The 19393-nt window shown below is 42.2% G+C and overlaps 1 protein-coding gene across 2 annotated transcripts in view; it reads right to left on the reverse strand.

Annotated features, from left to right (window-relative positions):
- The window catches only part of Nsf (N-ethylmaleimide sensitive factor, vesicle fusing ATPase), a 135642-nt gene that overhangs the window by 70282 nt on the left and 45967 nt on the right, over positions 1–19393 (reverse strand). For both annotated transcript variants that reach the window (XM_027427915.1, XM_027427916.1), the window contains exons 6-8: positions 18204–18311; positions 17351–17426; positions 14653–14808 (exon numbers count right to left, since the gene is read on the reverse strand). In XM_027427915.1, the coding sequence (XP_027283716.1) occupies positions 14653–14808; positions 17351–17426; positions 18204–18311 (340 nt within the window). The remainder of the gene's footprint in view (positions 1–14652; positions 14809–17350; positions 17427–18203; positions 18312–19393) is intronic.

The following is a 19393-nucleotide window of genomic DNA, read 5'->3' on the forward strand; positions in this document are numbered from 1 at the left end:
GTGTCTGCTTGTCCTTCTGCTTTTTCCTGGGTTAGGATACAGCACAAAGCCCTTACCAGTTGCATCTGTCTGATCTTGGACTTCCAGCTCTTATACCTGTGAGCTAACGATACTCCTTTTCCTTTATTAGCGAACCAGTCTTAGGTATTCTGTTATAGCAACAGGAAATGGAGTAAGAAGTGGGGTCTTCAGAAGAGAAAAATAGGTAGGGTATCTGTTTTCATATGCCAGGGATGTGGAGTCAAGGTGTCACACTCAACTTCCATGGATGTTTGTTCAGCCTCTAGAACAGTGGTTTTCAACCTTTGCAGGCCGTAAATCTGATATCCTGCATATCAGATACCTTACGATTCAGAGAAACAAAATTACAGTTGTGAAGAAGCAGCGAAAGGATTTTATGGTGGGGGTCACCACGGCCTGAGGAACTGTGTTAAAGGGTCGCAGCATCAGGAAGGTTGAGAATCACTGCTCGAGTACATAATCAAGAACTGTGTTAAGCAAAGTTCTTTCAGGACACAAGATAGCCTTTGTTAGAAGTAGCTCTATATTAAAAATCAAAGCTACCACTACAGGAAACAAACTTAAAATGCTGTGAAAGCCAAAGGCAGACAACTACCTCTCCTTGGAAGCATGTCTGGGTGATAATTCTTCCAAAGACAGTCAAGTTGCTCTGATGAGCACATGCAGCATCTTCCTGGCCACAGCCTGGATGTGCAGCCTTCATATTTCACTGGAATGAGGCACTCCCATGATGGTGATCCCACAGTGTTCTGATTCCTGCTCTACCGCCCCTTCTATAGCGATGAGGAAACTGAAACCCAAAAATAAATCTCAAACTAAACTAGTGCCTCCACACTGCCCGTCAGTTTTCCTAGACATTTTTAAATATTGCTACTTGTGTATATAAACACACACACAGAAATATAACAAAAACTAACAGAATGACACACCGAAGAATACTAACTTTACTTTTTAAAAACAGTTATTCTCTTACTTTCTTTCTGGTCACCTGTGCTTTGGAAACCTGTGATGAACATACATTACTAATGTTTTCAGAACAGAGATCTATGTGATCCATGAAAAGTCAAGGGACTTTTTATGACTAGGTTAAAAATGACTAGGTCAAAAAAAATTTCTCCCCAAGCCTGTGGGCCCAACAGGGAATCTGCAGTGACTGACAGAAGCAAGGAAGGGCTCTGTGAATCAACCTTGGACTCCAGAAGACTGAAGCTTGCTCTCAAGAATTTCTCAATCAAGTTGTGAAATCTGAAATTTAAAGAAGAGCCAACAATAAATCAGATCATTTGTGTGTCTGAGTCACAAAGCCTAAAGGGCCCCAGACTGGGGGCAGGCAGCTTGGCTCTACCTGACTGTGACTGGAGCCGAAGTAAGGTACTGGGTCTCCTGGGAACCTGGTGCTCGCTAGTGTGAAATAAAAAGGAAAAGAAGTACTTTTTAGCCTGGTGTTCCGTGGAACTCGAAGGGGTGGATCTTTATGTTGGCCCAGAAATGCCAGACTAGAGAGAGATCTCTGAGGTCCCCATTCTAACCCAGTCTAGATCTGAGCCAATGACACAGCTCCCTGATGCACTGAAACCTGGATGTACAGATACACATCCACTTTTGGTTTCTTCACAGAAAGGGAGAGGAGAATTAGATAATGCAGGGTGGATGACAACCCAATTGAGGAAAAAAAAAAAACAAAAAACAAAAAACCCACAGCTTGCCAGCGTCGATTGAAATGAGAGAAAGCAAAGGTTTACTAGTAAGAGGTTAAAACCGTGTCTGGTGAAGAAAATAGAGATGATGGATCAAAACAGTGTCTTTCCCTCAATGTTCTTCCTGTCATATTTCAAATTCTTTCTCGATTTTTCTAAAATCAGAATTATTCCATCACCAGTTGAAACCATTGCATTTTTAAAAACATTTTTTTTAAACAATGATTTTCTTTTTAGAAAATACAGAGAAAGGGCCCAGGCTTTGAACTTCAGCTATAAACTATGGTCTTTCATTCCAAAGATGGACAGTATCACACTAAAGTTGTTCCCACTTATGACGCACACAAATCAACAACTGAGTTCCATAGTCACCTTCTATCATGTGTGGTCAGCCTGCTACAGCCAGATAAAGAAGAGCAGCTACAGAGAATTTGTGATGCAGGTGGCTAATCCTGACCATCTCTCTCTCTTTAAAGCTTACCACAGCCATAATTGGTACATAAATAGCATCTACAGAGGAATCGAGGAAGTGACATGATTTGATAGCAGCAAGAAAGGTAAGAGGCCACACAACATGTAGGGTGGTAGCTTACTCACGACAGGTCTGTCCTGTTATAATCATGCACAGGGAGTCAAGAGGCTCTTCAGTCTAAGGTTTTTCTTAGGGCAGAGTTCTAGACAGGCTTTTAAAACAAAGCACTTTATTGGGAGCACAGGAAGAGGCGGGAGGGAGCTAGGAGAATGAGAAGGGGAGAAGAGGAGGGGTGCCGAGGACATGAGGGAGCAGAAAGTTTGAGTCAGGGGAAGAATACATGATAACAAGAATGGAGATATCATAATAGAGAGAGACATTTTTGGTTTACAGAGAAATCAGGCACTAGGGAAATGTCTGGAGATCTACAAAGATGACACCAGCTAACTATCTCAGCAATGGAGGAGAGGCTACCTTAAATGCCGTCCCCTGATTATGAGATTGATGACTGACTTATATGCCTTCATCCAGCAGCTGGTGGAAGTAGAAGCAGACGCCCATAACTAATCACTGATCTGAACTGGAATCCAGATGCAGAGAAGGACCAGTGAAGAGCACAGAGGTCCAGACCAGGCTGGTGAAACACACAGAAACAGCTGACCTGAACATCCGGGAACTCTTACTCCCCAGTCTGATAGCTGGAATACCAGCATGGGACTGATCTAGACCCCAGGAACATGGGTTTCTGTGTGGAAACCTCAGAAATCTATGGGACCTCCTGTAGAAGCCCAGTATTTATCCCTAGCATAGGTGTGGACTTTGGGAGCCCATTCCACATAGAGGAATACTCCCTGAGCCAAGACTCACGGGGGTGGGCCTAGACCCTATCCCAAAGGATACGAAAGACTCTGATGACACCCTATGGAAGGCCTCACCATCCAGGGGGAGCAGAAAAGATATGTGACAGATAAGGTTTTAGTTGAGGGGGAGGTAGGGGAGGACGGGTGGGAGAAGGGAACTGGGATTGTCATGTACAACAATCCTGTTTCTAATTCAAATAAAAAAAAAAAGTTGGGAAAAAAAGCACTTTAAAAGTCCAGGAAATTATGGAAAATGAGAATAGACACACATGTAAACCGCATAGAGGGTTAAGGAATAGATGCATGGACCTGTAGAGACCAATGTTTAGTCACTAGAGCAGGAACAGGACTCAAACTATGACTTTCTTATACTGCATTCAAGTAAAGGCGATAGTGCAGAGCTCAAAGTCACAAGTAAATCTTTGGGTATTTGATACATGACTTAATCATTTCTTTCAAAGTAAAATTGCACAATGTTTGTAAAATGATACGTAGAAGGGATTTACCTCTGCCTAATGTCTCCAAATCCTCCTCTTCCCACACCCCTTAGCACAACATCCAGTCCATATTAGTTTTTATTTTTAACACTTATTTAGTGCTGTGTGTCTATATGTGGTGTGTGTGGGGGGGGTGGGTGGGTGTGTGTGGGTGGGGGGTGGGTGGGTGTGGGTGTGTGTGTGTACATGTAGCGGTCAGAGAAAACTGGTAGGAGTTGGTTCTCGACTTCCATCACATGGGTTGTATGGATCCAACTCGGGTCATCAGGCTCCATGACAAGAACCTTTACCCACCTCACAGGCCCATGTTAATTCTTTAGGAAACAAAGGAAACTCACGTTCCTTGTAGGCATTTTCAAAGTACGAGCGCATTAAACTTATGAAAGGCAGACTGCTCTAATGACATGTATGGAACGCTGGGAAAGTCTTATTGTATCAAAGCAGTACTGGTCGAATAATGAGCAGCCAAATCCCAGGCAACATTTGCTAACAACGACTAATTCTTTCTGCAATTTCTCTTTCTCTGGCACTGTACTCCCTACTTACTGTATCTACCAATGTGTCTGTTGTTTTTCCAACTCAGTATGTCACACATAAGGAACTCACAAGATTTATAGCAGTGGTAGAACATTTATCAGTACTCTCTGATGGGATGTGACAAAGAGAATACAAATCAGCCCAGGTTTGAGTTCACAAACAGAAGAGGATAAGCCAAGTGTCCCCTTGACTACCTATCAACAAACACTATTCAGAATGGGTAATTACAAAACAGCCTAAGAAGATAATCCCAGGTGTTAGCTTTTCTCAACAGCAAGGAAAGGTTAAGATGAAAAGGAAACATCTCAACACCTGATTAAAGGGATTGGGCTATACATTTTTGCCCTTTATCAAGCTACAACGATGGGCAATGTTGTTATACCAAGTACTGTCTATGGAGTATAAGTACGGTACGAGATATACTTTTGTGGGTTAGGACACAAGGCTCAGAAAGTTTTGGGGACGAGTGCCTTGAAGTATTTCCAGGTCCAGGGTCACACAGTGACAAGCAGTAAAGAGAACTCGAAGCCAACCTTCTGCTGCACCCCAGGGCCTTCTCAGTGCCCAGGATCATGGGCTAACTCACCCCTACAGGACACAAAGACAGACAAGTTTTCTAATGCTATTGATCTTTTTAAGAAAATAAAATGCTATTCATGTTATATCATGGAAAAAAGACCAAGATACACTATTAAATTAAAAAGAAAAGTCACAGACCAGTAACTGTTGTGATCTTATTTAAAAGAAGAAAAATGCCTATGCATGAATAGATAGAGCCAAATATGCATATGTGTATAAATATTCATGAAAGGGTTTGAAAACACTCACTGATATTACAGTAATTACTCCAGATAAAAACTAGGGTGGGGGTCACTAGAGATCTTATTATTATTATTTTTTCTCTGCATATCAGTATTGCTTTACAAAGGTGTTACTTTTGTAATCTGTAAAGCAGAAAATACAAGTGTGTATACAGGTAATGAGTGCTGTGCCCTTCCCCACCCCGGAGCTGATGCTTTGACCCTTGAACTCTGTTCTTCTAACACCCATGCATATGATCAGCCATTGTCAAAGAAACTAAGAGCAGCTGAGCAATGCCTAAGACAACTTGTCCCCTTCCTGTTTCTAAGATCCATCTGGAACCATTCCAAGAAGTCTTTCCTAGAGCAAAGACAAATTGAAGAGTACCTACTCAGACTCAAAAGGGAACCAGAACCACCCTCACTGATCTGACTTGTAGAAGACGGGGTTTGGCATCACTCTTCCTATGGACATGTCCTTTTTTTTTTGAGACAGGGTTTCTCAGTAGCTATGGATCCCATCCTGGAACTCACTCTTAGACCAGGCTGGCCTGGAACTCACAGAGATTCACCTGCCTCTGTCTCTGGAGTGCTTGGATTAAAGGTGTACGCCACCACTGCCTAGCATGGACGTGTGCTTTATCACTTTGCCTTCTTCGTTAGCTTGGCTTGCAGGGTGCCTTGTGTTTTATGTACTGCTCTGCGATATACAAATGTTTTTCCCACAGAGACTGTAAACATCTTGAGGGCAGAGCAGGAAAGTAAGTGTTCCACTTAGTCCAGATTAATCAAGCTACTGGCATTTATTCGTTTCTAGAAAACACATAGGTATGTTATAAGCAACCATAACACAATGCAATAAAGGAACATAGGGGATACACAAGAAGCATACTAAAGCCGGAGCATTCTGGAAAAAGTCAGATCAAAGCTGAGGCCTGAAGGATGAACAAGAATTGAGCAAAATGATGGTCAAAACATGCCCCGAGATACAAAGGGAAGAGACAGTAGCACAGCAAATTAGAGGCACTGAAAATAGCACACTCTGGCTGGAACCCAGCGTGTGGGGGAAGGGTGCAGGCCCAGATGAGGCAGGAAAGTTTGGCAGCTGCCAGAACACTCAGGGCTTGTAAACTGTGCAAGGAGTTACGGGGAGCTGCTAAGGAGTTTGAAGCAGGGAAATGACAGGATCAGACTTGCCTTTTTATAAAAAAAAAAAAAAAAAAAAAAAGGTATCACTCAGGTTACAGTGTGGAGAATGGATTAGAGAAGGGCAAGGCTGACGCTCATGGAGCAATTCAGGCAAGAGATAATGGTGTTCTGAAGAGTGAGTGGCAGGGCGAGGTGGAGAGAAGTTCGGGACCAAGACAGTGGGAGACTGCAGCCCTGATGATATGTTCTATGACTGAACGAAATGGCACCCCATTTCCAGGCAGAGAAGCAGAGCTAAAGAGGAGACCCCAGCTTTGAGTTATCACACTTCCAGGAACAGACCATCAAAAGCGGAAGCCTGCTGGGGAGGAAGGCTGCAATGGGATGAGTTTAATTTGGAATTTTCTGCACGGTGGTGAAATAACCAGTAGATTATGACTATGAGAACCCTGAGCTCTAAACTGAGACAGAGAAAGAATTCACATATTTAAGAGTTATAGCATGAAGATATTAATTAACACTATGGAGGTAGACATGATCCATCTGAGGGAAAATACAGGACCCTCAAGCACGCGTCCCCTGCCCCCAATTGTAAGGGACACAAACGGGATGGGAACCAGGAAGTGAGGAGATAAAAACTTGGGAAAAAGCCAAGAAAAGGGGACACAGCAGGGCCAATGGGCGCTTCCTAAGTATGTGGAGACTGACTGACTGACTGATGTGGGCCAGGTTTGCCTGTCAGAATCCTGCCTTTCTCCGGTTCTGCTTCCTGCTCTTTTAGTGTTGAGAAGATGTATCTCTACTTCTTCCCACTGGCCTACGAGTAGCACCTGGTCATTTCCTTATGTCCCCTATCTTCTCACACGGTCCAACTGTCCCTTCCAAGTTCTGCCAGCCTTGTTTTCACCATCCTTCCCATCCCTGTTAGTGCCGTGCTAACCAAGGTTCTGCACACTGCACAGCTGGGCAAGCAGCACCCACCTTCTCCCAGGCCACCCTGTCCTCCACCTCCTCCCCGGTGGTCCCTCACACAGGGTAACCACAACAACTCCCCTAAAGTTCTAGCTTTCATTGCGCCACTCCACTGTTGAAAAGTCCCTGATAACTTCTCGTTATAATCACTTGTTCAATGATCTCATTTATCTGATAACTGTTTACCTATATATGTCCATCTTTCTCAAACCATCTAAACTACTTACAGTCTATTCCTTTCTTTTAAAAATTTCAATCTATTACAATATGTTTATAAAATACAATGTAAAACATCATGGTAATGTCAAATTGCCATAAGCTTTTCTAGTTGCTTACTCTTAGTCTCTCAGTATTTATCTTATCATAGTGATTCCCAGTCTGACAATGGCTGGTGGACAGTTCCTGGGCAGATGACAATATGGCTTTTCCCCTTAAAGCCTTTCAGCATGTACAGGATGATTCCACCAGCTGGGTGAGACATTATTTAACTGACACAGGGTGGACAGTAAGGAAAGAATCTCCCATCGAGGATAGACGCCGCTAAACATCCTATGATGTGGGATGTACATCATAGCAAACAATTCCCCAGCCTGAAGTACTCACAGGGCAAAGGTCAAAAACCCTTGCCCTAGGAGTGATACAAACAATATGGTTCATTAAGAATGACAAGCCAGGCAGTGGTGGTGATGCACACTTTCAATCCCAGCACTCAGAAGGCAGAGGCAGGCTGATCTCTGTGAGTTCGAAGCCAACCCGGTCTACAGAGTGGGTTCCAGGATAGACAGGGCTGCCTCAAAAAACAAAACCAAACAAAAAAAGAATGAAGGAGCAGCTAGGTTTTAAGTATATCAAGAGGAAGCATAGAGAAACAGGCCAGTCTGTTTGGAAGGTTATGTCAGGGACAGAAAAAGTATCACTGATTCACAGACTCCCACAACCCAACTCCAACTTGACACCTTGACCTTCATTCAAATCTTAAACTGTTGTTGCCAACACCAGGACTGCTGCGCTTCCAGTTCTCTACCTTGCTTAGTCTGCTGCGCTGTATGGACAGCAGGCCTTTGCCTCCTGCTATGCAAGGCCACTGGCATTTAAAGTCCTCATTCAACTTCTTCCTCCTCCATGCAGCCTTCAGTGAGCTTCCTTAAGTTCCTGGACGACTTACTCTGTCCACGCTACTTGGTTGGCACTTAATCACACGCTGGCCTCGACACCATCTATTAGGTTCTGTTTAAGTAGTCATTTGACGTTGGTTATGTTTTCCGTATAGGTCGATAGCTTACTTAAGACAAAGTCTCCTACATGGCATAGTAGTCACTTCCTGCATTATGCTACAATTGGTGCTAAAAACACACATGTTACAAAGTGGCATTATGTGTTAAGCATTGCAGCCCTACTGTGTCCAGTTCATGACACTCTGAACATATCAGAACACTAGAAAGAGTAAGTTACGGTGGGCAGGGCAGCTAGCTTCCCTACGGAATGATTATCTGACCCAACAGATTAATGATACCATGGCTGAAACAGCTGTGGCCAACCCAAAGACCACCTCCAGGGTTCCTCCAAACTGGGTTCAAGAAGATGCACTACAATGATTTCACATAATGGGGTTTCATGAGAGAAGAACAACACAGGAGCCAAAGGCATGGACTCTGAAGCCATGCTGGGTTCAAATCTTCCCTTACCATTTACTATGGGTCTTGTATTAATTATTTTACTTCTCTTAGCCTTAGTTTCTTTCTCCATAAAATGGGAACAATGCAGTACATGCCCCATAAGGTTGTTGCGAGGATTAAGTAAGTTAACGTACAAAACACAAGCGAAGTATTTAGAGCATTGTCTCCCACCTCACAGGTACCAGCTATCATCAACAATCTAAACGTGAGGTGAGTAAGACAGAAGAGGCCGCTGTTTCACTGTGGGAGTCAGGGGGAGTTGAGTCTTCAATTTAGAGAGTCTTTTGTCTTTGAATCTGGGCACAGTTCTTCAGACATCAGAAATTCTGCTCTCCCAAGTCACTCTTCTCCTGTTCTCTACTCAGCTGCCCACCTAAAGGCCTTGACACAAATGCTCACCCGCTTAGGGAGAAGACAAAGGACTAAACACTCATCGCTGTGGGAATTAGTGGGAGGAAGCAGTTGACAGGAAGTTATTACCTATCAAGAAACCCTTTCTCCATCAGTGGAGCAGGACAGGTGTTTCTGTCTGCACTCGGTCACACTGCCACCAGTGTCCTGGAAATCCAGGCCAGGAACCCTATGTGAAAGCTGAGGACAGACCAGAGCTCTGTACTGAGGGGTCACCCTGAGATAGCCTGTGCTAGCATCTGTTCGTTTGCTTACTTTTCAAACTGTACATTAGAGATACAAACTCCCAATAAAATATACAAAGGGAATAGAAAAGAAACACAGTCTTCGTTTGGTCCTCTCCCCCTTCTCCTAGAGGTAAACATCTTCTTTCTATTCAATGTGTCCTTAGGGACTTTTATGCTGCATTTGTTTGTTTGTTTTATACATTTTTGGCTGGGTCATTTGGCTGTTTGCTGTTATTGAGGAGTGAACCTAGGATCTGATGCTTGCTGGTCTAGGCCTCTACCACTGAGCTATATCCCCCAGGGATTATAGTTCAACCCTGTAATGACCCAGTTATTTATTTTTTTTTAAGATTTGTTTATTAAGTATACAGTGTTCTATCTGCATGTATGCCTGCATGCCAGAAGAGGGCACAAGATCTCATTACAAATGGTTGTGAGCCACTATGTGGTTGCTGGGAATTGAACTCAGGACCTCTGTAAAAGCAGCCAGTGCTCTTAACCTCTGAGCCATCTCTCCAACCCATGATCCAGTTAATGACCTGTAAGTCACACCACTGTTACCAGGCAATCTGACCAACTGTATACTCTACCAACTGTACTGCTCTGCCAAAAGATTTATTTTCCAAAGTCGGCTTATAAACTTTAAAACACCAGATGAATTTGAATATAGTCTGACTTTGAGATATAGATGCAACTACATTATTCCTACTCAAACATAAATGTAACTTAAAAGTAAAAAATCAGGATGATTAGATTTTGTGGTATCTGTCTCTAATTCCAGCACCCTGGAGGCTGAGGTGGACAGGTCAAAAGTGTGAGGCCAGCTAGGGCTACATAGTAATTTCCAGGCAAGCCTGGGCTACAAAAGAAAGGGAAGGAGGAAGGAAGAACGGGAGGAGGGGGAGGGGAGGCAAACAATGGGAAATCCAAGTTTTGGATTTCCAAGGTAAAACAGATTTCTACCTGCAGAAGGCTACCGTACCTAAAGGTGTTGTGTTGTGTTTTGTTTCAAGCATATACCCTTTGCCTCTTAAATCCTGCTGTAGAGACTTTGGAAGTTACATGATCATAAACTATTTTCTTTTCTTTAGAAAGAATCAAAACAAAACAAAACCTTTCTAAGGCCTCTGACCTGAAGTGAGAAATTAGTAAATCATCGAATTCCTCATACCCATAGCAAAGGCAGGAAGAGAAGTTTGCATCTCCCAATGACGAGCAACTGCTTGCTCTTCCTCTGCTAATAAATTACAGACAGACTTGAACAGATGTCAGGTTGGCATTCGAAACCTAAAATATAGCTGAAAAGCAAGTTATGACTAATACGAGGAAAAAAAGATGAATGTCAGAAACCTTCGTTTTTTTCCCTCCCCCCCCCTTTTTTTTTTTCAAATTTCAGATAAGCTCTTTAGCCTCAGGGCTCTGTTTACAGAGCCCCGAGTTCGCAGGGATGTGTTAACCCCCATTTAAATTGCAGCCTCTCCTCTTGAGTGGGGGTGTGAAAATGCATTTTCAGTGAGAGTGTTTATGTTAATCTTAGCAAGACTCCCTTTCTCCCAAATAGGGCCTGCGTAGTACCCCATGCCTGTTCTTCCCCGTGTCTTATTTGTGCTGTTCTTGGCATGTGAAAGATGTCTGGGTGTCACTGAAGCGCTCCTTATCTGCTCCCCTTCAGAGGAACTGCAGTCTCACTTATACCAGAGAGGAGCTGCTTTCCTTTTTAATTTCAAAAGAAACCTTAAACAAGGAGGTTGGGAATGGGCTTGGGGGGAGGGGAGGGGAGGAGACAGGGAAAGGGCACAAAAAGAACACAGCAGTCAGTTTCAAAGAGGGGTCAGAAGTCCTTAGGAAGGGGCTTTTGCCCAGACTTGGTGGCCTGGATGCCCAGAGCCCACCGGTCCCTGAAAGGCAGTGACAACCATTCCCCCAGCTCTCCAGACACAGCATCTGCCCACAGGGAGATGCGAACCTACTCCCAAGATGATGCTACGAGCCAATGAGTAGCTTGCCAGCCTTTATTCCAGTGTAAGGATTTGTTCTTTGGCTCTAACATTTACAGCTTCGAGTTATTGCCAGGGACGCCGAAAAATAAAGTTTCTTTGTAGAAACACCCTTTGCCAACATGAGAGCTACAATGAGAATGGAGGTGATTCATCATTCATGTATCCCGAGTATTCTCCACAAAACTGCATGCAAGGGGTAAGTGCAGTAAATGTCTGAACAGGACACCCGAGACCGCTCACGGGCAGCCATTAACCACTGAGCTCACTCACCTAACCTTCCAAGGCCAGCTTCCGATGCTCGCACTACTATGCTAGGACACAAATGGTGCACTGTTGCCCTGTGGAGGAAGGACTAAAGGGAGTTGCTGATTAAGCGTCTGTCATCCTGGGGCTGGGAGACAATCTAACTATTTGATGCTCACTCGGTGTCCAATATAGGTTTAGTTTTCATCATTTCTAAGAATGACCTACTCTACTTGGGTATAAGTTAGACTAATTGCTACAGACAGGAAAAAAAAAAAAAAAAAAAGGAAACCCTGACTAGACACAGTAACAGAAATCTCAGCGATGTTCACCATAGCCGGGCCCTTTGCATGGCTGTCTTCACATGTACTCCTCATCTGCTCTCCAGTTTTTCCTCATAACTGTGTCTCTGGTTAAACCCTCTGGTCATCTCAATTCCATCACAATAGTCTGTATGTTTCTAATCCCTATTTTCAGTTTTTAAAAGGATATATAAATTTTACAACCAAATAAAGACATAAATTACCTAAGGACATGACCATCAGTCTCATAAACATGACGGCCAAAGAAAAGAAAATTATTGATGTCTTGCTTTTTAAATTAGAAATCTTAACATATATATGTACATATGCAAAAAATCCAATTAACAATCTTATTTCCAAGTGAGTGGAACTCCAGACTTTTCAGGAAAGACAATTTGTTAATCCCCAAATAAAGTTTTCTGTTTACAAATGCCTAATAATCTACATAAATTATTATTTTCTAAATATTTTTCTCATTTTAATTGATTTAACCAATCATATATTGTCTAATTATTAAAAACATGCAGTACATTACTAAATCTACTTAGTAAGGAAGAGAAAAAAAATCAACCAATTTTATTCCTAGCAGAGTGAGGAACAGAATATAATAAAGGGACATTGTAATTTTATTTATATTTGGTTTGATTGTTTCAGCCTTTGTCAAAGATCAAGCATAAAAAGATTCATGTGTAACATTTTTCACTTTTTACCAAGCCAAGTGGTAGCTGTGGAGGGCAATGAAATACTTTATTAATTCCCCCCAGATTTAAAGAAACAGAAATCCTCAAGGAGAAGCATCTCCCTAGAAGATAATTATTTCTCTGACATCAAACCCTGAGCAATAGAGATTCCTTTTCTTTCTTTCTTTCTTTCTTTTTTTTTTAAAGATACTCAGGCAATTCCTGTAAGATAAGGAAAACAGCAAATTATTTTTTGTTTTTTGTTTGTTGTTGTTTTGTTTTTAAACCAGCTCAAAAGCCAAGGCAGCTTTACAGTAGGCTGTCATTTAAATTAAATTGATAATATGTGCTTTTTGATAGAAGAAAGTCATGGCAGGGTACTTTTAAAGGACAAAACTTAGTTATTTACTGTCTTAAATACTCTAAGTGTAGTAGAGAAACAACCATAAAAAAACCGGCTCTGGAGAGAGGCACTAAAATTCAAATCCACAGTCCTCGGTCAGCAAGCACAAGTGCACACAAACATGGCCTCCTGCTCATTTCATCTAAAACACATCATACTGATCAGATTCAAGGGTAACCGCCAATCCTGCTTGATTTAACTTCAACTGAGAGGTGGCAGAGTCACAAATGGACTGGCAGGGCTTGCCCCCCGATGCACTAACACCACAGCCTCAGTCGGAGGGCCGGCACACACGGGACACCAATGCCTGAACAACTGGTTCCTCAGTAGTGGGAAGACATTTATAGTAACACACTCACGGTACAGCACCCTCCAGGAGCAGCTGCTCTCCTCCTTGTTGGCTAGACCCCACAAACCATCAAAGACACTGAACCCTCTCCCAGCCCTCAGTCACGAACACGGTAAAAATAGTCCAAAGACTAATGCAACATTTAGAACTATCCCGAGAACTCCATTTTTACCTAAAATATATTTAAATAACATTTTCATGTCTTGATCAAAACACCTTAAGGATTTACCGGTCCTCAAAATACACTTTAAGGGACAGTGAATGCCACATTTCTTCCAACTTTCCAAGCTAGTGGCTTTAAAAAAAAAAAAAAAAAAAAATGGATTTGGCCTTTGTATCTTCCAGATAAGAAGTATGTCACTGCCATTTCAAGGTGTAGAAAACTCAGGTGATGAGGGTCTCTGTCATTTTGACTTAATCCAATTCTAAACTCGACCTTTACCCAGTGAACAGGTGTGTGCTATGCTTGTAATTTACCAGAGTGAGCAACCAGGCAGAAAAGCAGCCGAGCCAGACAGCTAATGCAGCCCAGAGCTCAGCGCCCGGAAAGCGGCTCTCACCCACCATGAATATACTATTATCTCCCGGTAGCAGTGTAAAGAGAAGGACTGAAGGAGAGGGAAGCAGTGCGTTTGTATTCCTCCACCTTTTTGGATCCTGTTTTCACACTTGGTCTGCAAGAAGCTATTATGAATTCCTTTCTCAGATACTCGGCTGTTCACATTCCAACCCAGCGAATGATACGGATATGAAAACAGTTCTGACAGTATTTCCACTGGGCAAAGAAAATCACTTCACACTGATAAATTAAATAAACCTTCAGGAGAAAAGTGACAAATGAAGATAACGAGTATTTCTTCACATGCGGTACGGAAACTCCCATATGTCTCCTGCATTTGTCTTTGGGGATCAGACTTATCTAATTAAAAACCTTGCCAAGTATCCATTTACTAGACTCGAGGAAGTGCTGATGGGGCCATAAGGTAGAACTACACGGAAAGCAGCCAGCGTCCGTGCAATGTCCACAGGGATGGATAGTGACAGTTGGACAGGTAAGTCTGACCCACAGTAGGTCTTCAGAATGAGGTACTGTTTCTAAAACTGCCCACAGAAAAACACTAAACTAAACAAATAAAATGGAACAACTGTATTATTTCTATTATTTCCCCCATAAGAGTAAATATTTTGAAGTTTTTTCATGAAACAAGTTTTTTTTTTTTTTGTTTTTTGTTTTTTTAAAGAAGTTAAAATCAGTATTACTCAGGTGGATTTGAAAAATCATTTCAGAACTACTTTGGCAAGCGTCTGTCAGCTGTGTGCTTCCTCAGGAGCACCAGCCTTGGGTCAGAAACTCACCCATCTGCTCCACAATCTCCGGAGGGAACACCCGAGAAGCAAATGCTCGTCGGAAAATATCTGAAAACTCCTTATCCAGACCGCCGATTCCCATTTTCTCAAAGTTCCAGTCAGGATTGATGATTGACTGGCGATTTTCCTTGGTTTTAGCTTTGCCTGTGTCAAACAAATACAAATCTGTGAGGAAAACAGCGGGGTTAAGTATAAAAAGGACAGATGCCCCCTGGACCTAAGTGAACTGACACACAGCTGTTCCATAAAGTTGGACAGCACGCACTAGGCTGGTTTTTCCAGTGAGAAGGGTATGACTGACTTACCTATTTTGTCTGCTCTCCATTCATGGTCAGTAATAAACTTCCCAAACTAACTAAACGTATGCTAGTCTAGTCTATCTGCAGTCAGCCCACGGAATTCCGATTCATTAACTTTTAATCCAACTAAAGTAACTTAGTTGATGAAAGGAAACACCATGCATGTATCTGACGCAGATCCCACCAGCTCCAGGGATGTAGCTGACGTTGAGCACTGGCTCACAGCCCCTGGTAAGTGGATATAAGATGTATGTATTTACCCGGGGGAAGCGTATGGCGGCAGATAGCCCCTCAGCCTAGGATGTATGGAATGAGTTTGATGTCTTGTCACAGGTACACAAAAGTCTAAAAACATTCTAAAGGCTTTAATGACTGCAGAAGTTATACTTACAAATTCTCTCATAAAGATAAAAATTGTTTAATTTAGATGTCAGAGTGCCACCTAAGGTAACTCAAGAGAACCACACCTTTTTCAGACACAAAGAACAGGGTACCCTGGCACACTCTAAACAAAAGGGGAAACATAGACTTTATGAAGTTGAGGGAGAAAATATCACATTAAAAAATTTGCAGATAATAATTTTCTGGTTAGTTTTGCAGACTTAAGATTTCCTTTAAGAAGGAAATCAAAAATATTTTATTATGCTCTACTGCCCTCTTGTGGTCAGACTCATTGCATGCCAAATTACTGCAATTTCATTTTCCAACTGAAATCACATCTCATAAGTTCCTTGAAAACACCTACACTGTCCAAACGCTATAGAATTGCCTTGGGATAAGATATTTTAACAAAAATCATGCAAAAGTAAAATATAAATAAATCACATCATAAACATCCTGTGTCCATAATAGGAAATTACAATACATCTATCTTAAAAATGGGATATATGTGGGCATTAAAATCATAATGTGAGATATATTTAAGATCCTTGAAACATGTTAAGCAAAGAAAAGCAAATTAAGGGTTACTGATGTGGCTTGCTTGGTGAATTAAGGCACTTGTAACTGGATAACCTGTGTTTGATCCCATCCCTCACAGACAGAAAGAACTGACTCTCCAAAGTTATCCTCTGAGCACATGTAACATGTCACATGTGCCCAAACGCCTATGCCCCCACACAATAACTACATAAGGTAAGTCATAAAATGAAATTTAGAATGTGAATTTTGTCTTAGTGAATGCTTATCCATAGGCACAGTGGCACAATCCTAGCATGCAGAGCATACAGAGCAAGAGGTCCACACTTTCAAGGCGTGTCTGGGCTGGTGAGATGGCTTAGCAGTTACTGTGATACACTGTTCCTGCAGAGGACCTGAGTTTGGCTCTCAGCACTCATGTTCAAAGGCTCAGAACCATCTGCAACTCCAGTTCCAGGGGGATCTGATGCTGTCTTCCGGCCTCCGTACACTGTATTCAGTGCACAGACCACACAATGGAAAAGAGAGTCTTTTTCAAAAAAGGTAAAAGACAAACTGCAATAGAGACTGGTAAATTACTGATTTAAAAAAAACAAAAACAAAAACAATAACCCACATTTAAACAAAGTCAAGTAACTTTGGACAGCCAATGAAAAACTTCTCTGTTCCATTGGGACAGACATGAACATAATTATGTCAACCATAAATTCCAGTTAGCACATCATTATTTAAATGAGTTGCTATTCTGAGAGATTAAACTGCATTATTTTAACATATCAAAGCAAGGCAAGTAAGCAAAAGCTAAATATGCTGGGAGGAGTTTAAGCACACACTCGTCACTCCATCACTAAAGAACAGTGATGGTATTTCATTTAACAAAGCAATTAGCTGAGGGGCTGACGGGTCACAAAAGATCATGAAATTCTGAGGAGGTGTCAGAGATGGGAAGAGTCCCACGGAACAACTCCGTGTAGTGCGGGATGATCTTGAATAAGACTCTAGAGCAGAGGGAGGCCGTAATGGAAAACCTGGTGGAATCTGAGGAAAGATAGCACCTTGGGTGGCAGCAGGGAATCCATGTGAACTTGTCAGCTTTGGTGACTGCATTGTATGACGCTCACACCAGGGGAAACTGGGAAAGGTCACGGGGCTCGTTTTAGCACTTTTACAGATCTTTATGAGCCTAGAATTATCTCCGAGTTTCAAAACTAAAAATTTCATTGTTTCTTTGTAGTCATTTTTGATACGGCTATGAGAAAAGGAAGTTAAAATGTGCCTGTGTGTTTCACATTTTATTTCTGTTGGACTAGGTGCTCCGGGTGGAGGCTTTGGAACCTGTGTCAGCACATCTGACAGTACAAATGTCCCGACTCTAGGATAAGGCTTCCGGGAGGAAGTCCCTCTTCTTTACCACGAGTCATATGTAATATCAGAGACACCTTAGCTTTATCTAAAACTGTAAATCTTACCAATAAGATTGAGCGATGAATTTTCTGCTTTTTCAAATGCAACTTGACTATTTCCAACAACCAGTCCGACTTCAATCTGCACAGAAAGATGGTAATTAGTGGGCTATCAATACCTCAAAGCAAGGCTAGGTATGGGGGGGGGAGTCTCTCTGTGCAAAGCAAACCTTGCAGCCAGTCATCTGACTTACATTTGCTTTTCTTGTGGTTACCTGCTACAACTCCTTCGTGGCAACGTCTACATCTTTACCGTTATGTTCTCCTTGATTTATAATAAATCTCTGTATTCAATTTAGAAGTACAAATTATGGGAGCTGGAGAGATGGCTCAATGGTTAAGATCACTGGCTGATCCTCCAGAGGTCCTGAGTTCAGTTCCCAGCACCCACATGGAGGCTCACAGCCATCTATAATAGGATCTGGTGCCCTCTATAGGCGTTCAGCTGCACTGGCAGGCACAGCATTCATATAAAATTAGAAAAAAAAAAAGTGGATCTGTGGTTAGGTATGCTTTCATTTCTATTTCAGTAGCAGTGACAGCTATAGCCAACAGTGAAGCCTTAGCACAGTGGTTCTCAACCTGGGGATCACACTTCAGATATTTGCATTATGATTCATAACAGTAGCAAAATTACAGTTCTGAAGCAGCAAAGAAATAATGTTAGGGTTGGGGACAGCACACGAGGAACTGTATGAAGGGAATAGCATCGGAAGGTTGAGAGCCACTGAGCTAGTAGCTCAGAGGGAAGAGTGCACAATACGGAAAGCTTCTGCACCATGAGAATGGCCAGAAACACGCCAGCCAGCACAAGTCACATTGGAAAGATCACCTAGTCGAGACCAGGAAGACAGCTTACCTTCTGCCTTTTGCCTGATGCAGGCTCTCCCTTCAGGATGCTAGGGTCCATGGCTTCAATGTCCTTCACCAGTAATCCGAAGAGCTTATCATTAAAGCTAAAGACAAGCTGTGGAGAGAAGAAGCAATAGGAGCAAAGTTATCTCATGCCACGATGGGCTTCTTGCCACATCACCAAGGTTTTCCAAAGACAAAAAACCAGTTTTCTTTTGAATACCCCTCTGGGTTTCTGCTCCTCAATCACACTACTCACAGACCCAAAGACAGGAAAAGGGAACTCATGTACATTAGTATGACAGGAGGTGACACAGTCAGCACTCAAACACTTTGGGAAACTACTAGTAAAAGAGCTGAGTTCTAGTCAGGCAGTGACACACACCTTTGATCCCAGCACTTGGGAGGCAGAGGCAAGCTGATCTCCATGAGTTCAAGGCCAGCCCAGTCTACAGAGTGAGGTCCAGCACAGCTAGGGCTACATGGGGAAATCCTTTCCCAAAACAACAACAAAATAGGCAAGTGTCGATCCAGAAATCCAAGAGTTCCAGGTCAAGCTTGGGACTGTAATTCTAAAAGTCAGTCCTTCCTATAAATAATACAAAACGCTTGCCACACAAGTGTGGGTAGCTTTGAAGGTTCAATCACTCATTTGCCAAGTACCTGTAGAGTGCCTTCTAGAAGGTAGGCCTCTTCTATGTGCTGAGGTGACCTTGCCATCATTACTACTGCAAACAAAGTGACTCGGTTAGGATTAGATGGGTTTTTTTCTGTTTTTTCAAGTATTTTCTTTCACGGTGGTATTGACATTTACATGTTAATTGTGTTTTAAATTATTATAAACATCAAAGAATTTCTTTTTTTAAGATTTTATTTATTTATTATGTATACAACATTCTGCCTCCATGTATATCTGCACACCAGAAAAGGGCACCAGATCTCATAACGGATGGCTGTGAGCCACCATGTGGTTGCTGGGAATTGAACTCAGAACCTCTGGAAGAGCAGTCAGTGCTCTTAACCACTGAGCCATCTCTCCAGCCTCATCAAAGAATTTCTTAAGATGGTACCTTAAGATACCAAAGCTAACATCAAAGGTTAAAATTCTTAATCTGAATAAAATTATACTCAAAACATATAGGAATCCAGAAGGATTATAGCACAGCCAAAAACAAAACAAAACAACAAAAAATCACA

Source organism: Cricetulus griseus, chromosome 7 (assembly GCF_003668045.3).
Source record: "Cricetulus griseus strain 17A/GY chromosome 7, alternate assembly CriGri-PICRH-1.0, whole genome shotgun sequence".
Classification (NCBI taxonomy): domain Eukaryota; kingdom Metazoa; phylum Chordata; class Mammalia; order Rodentia; family Cricetidae; genus Cricetulus; species Cricetulus griseus.